The following is an 8,272-nucleotide window of genomic DNA, read 5'->3' on the forward strand; positions in this document are numbered from 1 at the left end:
GAGAAAAACATGCAGCCAAGAATACTATATCCAGCTAGGCTATCATTGAAAATAGAAGGAGAGATTAAAAGCTTCCAGGACACAAACAACAACTGAAAGAATTTGCAAATACCAAACCAGCTCTACAGGAAATATTGAAAGGGGTCCTCTAAGCAAAGAGAGAGCCTACAAGTGGTAGATCAGAAAGGAACAGAGACCATATACAGTAACAGTCACCTTACAGGCAATACAATGGCACTAAATTCATATCTCTCAATAGTTACCCTGAATGTGAATGGGCTAAATGCCCCTGTCAAAAGACACAGGGTATCAGAATGGATAAAAAAACAAAACCCATCTATATGTTGCCTCCAAGAAACACATTTTAAGCCCGAAGACACCTCCAGATTTAAAGTGAGGGGGTGGAAAAGAATTTACCATGCTAATGGACATCAGAAGAAAGCAGGAGTGGCAATCCTTATATCAGATCAATTAGATTTTAAGCCAAAGACTATAATAAGAGATGAGGAAGGACACTATATCATACTCAAAGGGTCTGTCCAACAAGAAGATTTAACAATTTTAAATATCTATGCCCCCAATGTGGGAGCAGCCAACTATATAAACCAATTAATAACAAAATCAAAGAAACACATCAACAATAATACAATGATAGTAGGGGACTTTAACACTCCCCTCACTGAAATGGACAGGTCATCCAAGCAAAAGATCAGCAAGGATATAAAGGCCTTAAATGACACACTGGACCAGATGGACATCACAGATATATTCAGAATATTTCATCCCAAAGCAACAGAATACACATTCTTCTCTAGTGCACATGGAACATTCTCCAGAATAGATCACATCCTCGGTCCTAAATCAGGACTCAACCGGTATCAAAAGATTGGGATCATTCCCTGCATATTTTCAGACCACAATGCTCTAAAGCTAGAACTCAACCACAAAAGGAAGTTTGGAAAGAACCCAAATACATGGAGACTAAACAGTATCCTTCTAAAGAATGAATGGGTCAACCGGGAAATTAAAGAAGAATTGAAAAAAATCATGGAAACAAATGATAATGAAAACACAACGGTTCAAAATCTGTGGGACACAACAAAGGCAGTCCTGAGAGGAAAATATATAGCGGTACAAGCCTTTCTCAAGAAACAAGAAAGGTCTCAGGTACACAACCTAACCCTACACCTAAAGGAGCTGGAGAAAGAACAAGAAAGAAACCCTAAGCCCAGCAGGAGAAGAGAAATCATAAAGATCAGAGCAGAAATCAATGAAATAGAAACCAAAAAAAACAATAGAACAAATCAACGAAACTAGGAGCTGGTTCTTTGAAAGAATTAATAAAATTGATAAACCCCTGGCCCGACTTATCAAAAAGAAAAGAGAAAGGACCCAAATAAATAAAATCATGAATGAAAGAGGAGAGATCACAACTAACACCAAAGAAATACAAACTATTATAAGAACATACTATGAGCAACTCTACGGCAATAAATTAGACAATCTGGAAGAAATGGATGCATTCCTAGAAACATATAAACTACCACAACTGAACCAGGAAGAAATAGAAAGCCTGAACAGACCCATAACCAGTAAGGAGATTGAAACAGTCATTAAAAATCTCCAAACAAACAAAAGCCCAGGGCCAGACGGCTTCCCGGGGGAATTCTACCAAACATTTAAAGAAGAACTAATTCCTATTCTCCTGAAACTGTTCCAAAAAATAGAAATGGAAGGAAAAACTTCCAAAACTCATTTTATGAGGCCAGCATCACCTTGATCCCAAAAACCAGACAAGGATCCCACCAAAAAAGAGAGCTATAGACCGATATCCTTGATGAACACAGATGCGAAAATACTCAACAAAAATACTAGCCAATAGGATTCAACAGTACATTAAAAAGATTATTCACCACGACCAAGTGGGATTTATTCCAGGGCTGCAAGGTTGGTTCAACATCCGCAAATCAGTCAATGTGATACAACACATCAATAAAAGTAAGAACAAGAACCATATGATACTCTCAATAGATGCTGAAAAAGCATTTGACAAAGTACAACATCCCTTCCTGATCAAAACTCTTCAAAGTGTAGGGATAGAGGGCACATACCTCAATATCATCAAAGCCATCTATGAAAAACCCACCGCAAATATCATTCTCAATGGAGAAAAACTGAAAGCTTTTCCGCTAAGGTCAGGAACACGGCAGGGATGTCCATTATCACCACTGCTATTCAACATCGTACTAGAGGTCCTAGCCTCAGCAATCAGACAACAAAAGGAAATTAAAGGCATCCAAATCGGCAAAGAAGAAGTCAAATTATCACTCTTCGCAGATGATATGATACTATATGTGGAAAACCCAAAAGACTGCACTCCAAAAACTGCTAGAACTTATACAGGAATTCAGTAAAGTGTCAGGATATAAAATCAATGCACAGAAATCAGTTGCATTTCTCTACACCAACAGCAAGACAGAAGAAAGAGATATTAAGGAGTCAATCCCATTTACAATTGCATCCAAAACCATAAGATACCTAGGAATAAACCTAACCAAAGAGACACAGAATCTATACTCAGAAAACTATAAAGTACTCATGAAAGAAATTGAGGATGACACAAAGAAATGGAAAAATGTTCCATGCTCCTGGATTGGAAGAATAAATATTGTGAAAATGTCTATGCTACCTAAAGCAATCTACACATTTAATGCAATTCCTATCAAAGTACCATCCATCTTTTTCAAAGAAATGGAACAAATAATTCTAAAATTTATATGGAACCAGAAAAGACCTCGAATAGCCAAAGGGATATTGAAAAAGAAAGCCAACGTTGGTGGCATCACAATTCCGGACTTCAGGCTCTATTACAAAGCTGTCATCATCAAGACAGCATGGTACTGGCACAAAAACAGACACATAGATCAATGGAACAGAATAGAGAGCCCAGAAATAGACCCTCAAATCTATGGTCAACTAATCTTCGACAAAGCAGGAAAGAATGTCCAATGGAAAAAAGACAGCCTTTTCAATAAATGGTGCTGGGAAAATTGGACAGCCACATGCAGAAAAATGAAATTGGACCATTTCCTTACACCACACACAAAAATAGACTCAAAATGGATGAAGGACCTCAATGTACGAAAGGAATCCATCAAAATCCTTGAGGAGAACACGGGCAGCAACCTCTTCGACCTCTGCCGCAGCAACATCTTCCTAGGAACAACGCAAAAGGCAAGGGAAGCAAGGGCAAAAATGAACTATTGGGATTTCATCAAGATCAAAAGCTTTTGCACAGCAAAGGAAACAGTTAACAAAATCAAAAGACAACTGACAGAATGGGAGAAGATATTTGCAAACGACATATCAGATAAAGGACTAGTGTCCAGAATCTATAAAGAACTTAGCAAACTCAACACCCAAAGAAAAAATAATCCAATCAAGAAATGGGCAGAAGACATGAACAGACATTTCTGCAAAGAAGACATCCAGATGGCCAACAGACACATGAAAAAGTGCTCCATATCACTCGGCATCAGGGAAATACAAATCAAAACCACAATGAGATATCACCTCACACCAGTCAGAATGGCTAAAATCAACAAGTCAGGAAATGACAGATGCTGGCGAGGATGCGGAGAAAGGGGAACCCTCCTACACTGTTGGTGGGAATGCAAGCTGGTGCAGCCACTCTGGAAAACAGCATGGAGGTTCCTCAAAATGTTGAAAATAGAACTGCCCTATGACCCAGCAATTGCACTATTGGGTATTTACCCTAAAGATACAAATGTAGTGATCCAAAGGGACACATGCACCCGAATGTTTATAGCAGCAATGTCCACAATAGCCAAACTATGGAAAGAACCTAGATGTCCATCAACAGATGAATGGATCAAGAAGATGTGGTATATATACACAATGGAATACTATGCAGCCATCAAAAGAAATGAAATCTTGCCATTTGCAACAACATGGATGGAACTAGAGCGTATCATGCTTAGCGAAATAAGTCAAGCAGAGAAAGACAACTATCATATGATCTCCCTGATATGAGGAAGTGGTGATGCAACATGGAGGCTTAAGTGGGTAGAAGAATAAATGAAACAAGATGGGATTGGGAGGGAGACAAACCATAAGTGACTCTTAATCTCACAACAAACTGAGGGTTGCCGGGGGGAGGGGGTTTGGGAGAAGGGGGTGGGATTATGGACATTGGGGAGGGTATGTGATTTGGTGAGTGCTGTGAAGTGTGTAAACCTGGTGATTCACAGACCTGTACCCCTGGGGATAAAAATATATGTTTATAAAAAATAAAAAATTAAAAAAAATAAAATAAAATAAAATAAAATGCTATTTGTCAAAAAAAAAAAAAAAAAAAACTTAAAAAAAAAAAAGGAAAAATAAAAGATTGTCTTGAGTTCCTCTCCCTGGGGAACTCACAGGGTAGTTTGGGAAACCACCCTGATCTCAGGCCAGGAGCACTTTGGAGGAGACAGGGAGGCTACGGTCTAGTACGAGTGGTGCTTTCATGGCAGTTTTCATCCAATAGTTCTCACCCTCACCCTCCTCGTGCACCATGGGTATTGGATCTTCACCCCTGACTATTCTCGGCAGGGTGTGGGCACTGGGCTGTTTCCCATCATGTGGTCTCATCTCAAGAAAAGGAAGTGGTGGAAACAGAGAAGGAAGGATAGAACTCGTAGTTTCAGACCATGTCATTTAATTAACCAACACAAATGTATTCTGAGAATATCTACTACGTTCTGCCTCATATTCTAATAAAAAAGGATAGACACTGATAGTGTGGAAGAATGCAAAAACACAGGACTGCAAGTCAGAAGTTTTCAGTCCTCATCCTGATTACTGTGTAAGTTTGGTTGCAAATCTCCTAACCTATCTGGGCCTCAGCCTCTTTGTTGACTGAGTGAAAAGATCAGCTGACCGGGAATTTAAGCCCAGAGTTATGCCTCTCAGAGCTGATGAACCCTTAGAAACTGCCTGGACAAATTTTACAGATGTGAGCATTTTCCAGGGAAGAATCTAGAGACTTCACAAAATCCTCAAAGGGTCTATGGCTCAAAAATAGTTTTTTTGTTTTGTTTGGTTTTTGTTGGCTCAAAAAGAGATAAGAATTAAGAAATGGGAGCTAATGAATCAATACGTTCTCTGACTTTCTGTGCTGGAGTCCTAGTATGATCCTAGCCCTGTAAGCTTGTGTGCTTAGGAGATTTATTTATTTAGATTTTCATGGATTTACAAATGATTGGTTTGTTCATTTGGTTATTTCTTTATTCATTGTTAAAATTATATATTTATGAAATACCTCTTTTGTGCCAGACACTGGCCTAACACGGGGCACAGCAGTGAACAAAACTCACAAAAATCATTGCCCTTGTGGAACTTAAATTTTAAATAAAATCAGGAAAAACAGACAAACTAGGTAAAATTTACATAAAGTGTAGTAGTTAGTACGGATGGGTTCTATGGAGAAAAATGAAGACTTGGAGGATGAGCAATGCTGTCACTTGGGAAGGTGTTTGGGATTTAAAGTAAGGTGGGCAAGGGGTGCCTCACCAAAGTGACTTCTGAGCGAAGATCTGAAGGAGGTGAGGGCTGAGCCACAAGGGAAAAGCATTCAGGTAGAGGGAACAGTGAGAGCCCGAGGCAGAAGCTTGTTTGAAGAGCAGGCAAGAGTATATGCTAGAGGCCGGTTGAGGGTATAGTACATAATCAGGGGTGGGTTTTTTGGGGTTCTTTTTGGTGCTCCCCCTAACCTCCCAGTGATGCAATAAGTACGGGGATCCCAGTCGCAGGCAGGGGGACCTGCAGCCCACGCCAAGCTTGGGCTGGTTTTGAAGGAAGGGCCGCCTCTGGGATGACAAGTAATGGAGAGTTTCTCTTTCCTTGCAGGCCACAGAGATGCTGGTTCACAATGCCCAGAACCTTATGCAGTCTGTGAAGGAGACCGTTCGAGAAGCAGAAGCTGCTTCAATCAAAATTCGAACAGATGCTGGATTTACACTACGCTGGGTTAGAAAGACTCCCTGGTACCAGTAGGCACCTGGTCAAACCTGGTTGGCACAGAAACCCCTACTAAACAGAATGAAATGATCTGAGTCCCAGAAGATGCCAAGAATTGCTAGGGGGTTATTGGCCACACCCTGGCCTGACATAACAGAAAGGAATGGGGCCTCTTCACTTTAGAAACCATTTATACTCTTGTCATGGACACTTTGAAATGTTTCTCCGTATAAAGCCTGTATTCTCCAACACAGTTATACTTGTGCACACTCTATCCCAATAGGAAGGCTGGGTTTCTAGCCCATGGACTTCACATAAGCTCAGAAGCCAAGACTTAACACCCTGCTCTGCCCTCATTCCCTAGGGGACAGTTCCTCTTCTGCTTCCTTTTCTCTTCCCCCTCCCCTCCAGTCCTCCCCACCAGGGTCCCAAGACCCAGGCCCAGGCAAGTTAGTTAAGAAGGAAATCACTGTGCCTCCAAAATTTGTTTTGGCTTTCCGTGTTGCTCCTGACCCTGGCTGTGCTATCTGGGTCCTTTTCAGAAGTGAGCTTTGCTGCTACAAGGGAAGATGGCCTCTGGGGAGCCCCAGCACATGGGGCCTGGATTCACCTCTTGCCCTTCCCCAGGTTAATCCTTCTCACTTCCCACAGTGCAAAACCAAATTTCACTCTCAGGAGGAAATCACAGAATCACACGATTCTGTCTTTACCTTGCCCCTGAGCAACGTCTGTGCTAGGGAAGCTTCCTGTCCTATATCCCGCCTCGGCCTGTGAAGGTAGCCACCCCACACACTGTGTGTCCTGGTGCTCTCTGCCGCTGGAGGGGCAGAGTAGCCGGGCGAGGCCCTGCCCTTCTTCCCGGCATGGCCACTCTCAGGCACCTCATGCTTTGTCACTGCCTGCAGAGATCTGTGCTGAGGCCTTATCATTCATTCTTCGCTCTTACTGTTCTTTCTGAGCTGTAATGCTGCATTTAGTTTTTAACCAAATCATGTCCCCAATCCTGGCTTTTGTATTCTTCCCTCATACCCTTCCTAAACAAGATTTTAAAGATATGTGTTTGTTCATTGTAATTTTGAAAGATCCTTTTTATCCTTTGGAAATTCACCTAAGAACTGGTGCTTGCCCCCCAGGAATGTTTAATAGAAAGGCAATCCTGTCTGAAGGGCACTTGCTACCTAAGGGAGATTGGTACTTGCAGTCTGGAACTCTGGCTCCGTTGGGGATGAATCAGTGGGAAATAGTGCTCTCTCTTCCTACCTCCCTTAACCAAGTCCCTGTTAACCCCACCTCCCTCCCAAGTACCAATGCTCATGAGTAATGGATATAATATTTAATTATCACCGTAAGTTTCCTATTAGCAAAGTGAGAGAGAAGAATTTTTCCTGTTTTGCGTTATCACTGCTGTCGAAGCATTGCCCAGCACATGAAATCCTACTTCTTCCCAAAGCCAGAACTGGATGAGTAAAGGAGTAAGAACCGTTGCCTGAATGTCCTTTCTTCTCACTTCCAATGTGTGTTAAATCCCAACATCTACTGTGTAAAACCTGTCTTCAGTTGGTACTGTACACTCAGGCTTCCTCTATTTTCTTTTAACTGATGAATATTATTTTCAAGGCCCTCAGCATATTTGTATAGTTGCTTACCTGATATAAATGCAATATTAATGCCTTTAAAGTATGAATCTATGCCAAAGATCACCTTTTGTTTTATGAAAGATTACTTAGAGGAAATAAGAAAAATCATGTCTGCTCTCCAGGTTCTTCCAGTGTTTTGAGATACTGGTTTACACTTTATGCCGATGTGCTTTTCTCTAATATCAGTGCTCAAGACACAGTGAAACAAATTAAAAAAAAAAAAAAATCCCTGAAGACTGATTAGAGACATCATCACAAAAAACTACATTTATAAGCTAGGATTTGTTATATGCAAATATTTTCTGCCTCTTCTTTTGTTCTGTTTAAAACAATAAAGTGCATTTGTATAAATAATGCTTTAAATGATGGGTATATTATTTTAGCAGAAACATTTAGATCAGCTTTCTCCTTTGTTTTGAAAAATAGCCAATGAAACTAATCCTCAGGATCTCAAAACCAAAGAGGTTTATTTAATCCATGTGTTGAACTGGATGAACAGCATACTAGTATTGTGTAGCAGCAGTGTATTTACCTAACGAGGGTCCGTGTACTGAACCCCAGCTTTGGGGATTTTACAGCAGGAGGAGGTGACAGGCGTGAATAAGAGGAGGAAA

General features: G+C 40.8%; 1 protein-coding gene across 2 annotated transcripts in view; it reads left to right on the forward strand.

Moving 5' to 3' along the window:
• VCL (vinculin) overlaps window positions 1-8,021 on the forward strand; it is a 121,837-nt gene extending 113,816 nt beyond the window's left edge. For both annotated transcript variants that reach the window (XM_004769370.3, XM_004769372.3), the window contains one exon: window positions 5,911-8,021. In XM_004769370.3, the coding sequence (XP_004769427.1) occupies window positions 5,911-6,057 (147 nt within the window). In that variant the 3' untranslated portion in view covers window positions 6,058-8,021. The remainder of the gene's footprint in view (window positions 1-5,910) is intronic.
• The last annotated feature ends 251 nt before the right edge of the window (window positions 8,022-8,272 follow it).

This window comes from Mustela putorius, unplaced genomic scaffold, assembly GCF_011764305.1.
Source record: "Mustela putorius furo isolate JIRA1106 unplaced genomic scaffold, ASM1176430v1.1 tig00000698_pilon_pilon_pilon, whole genome shotgun sequence".
Classification (NCBI taxonomy): domain Eukaryota; kingdom Metazoa; phylum Chordata; class Mammalia; order Carnivora; family Mustelidae; genus Mustela; species Mustela putorius.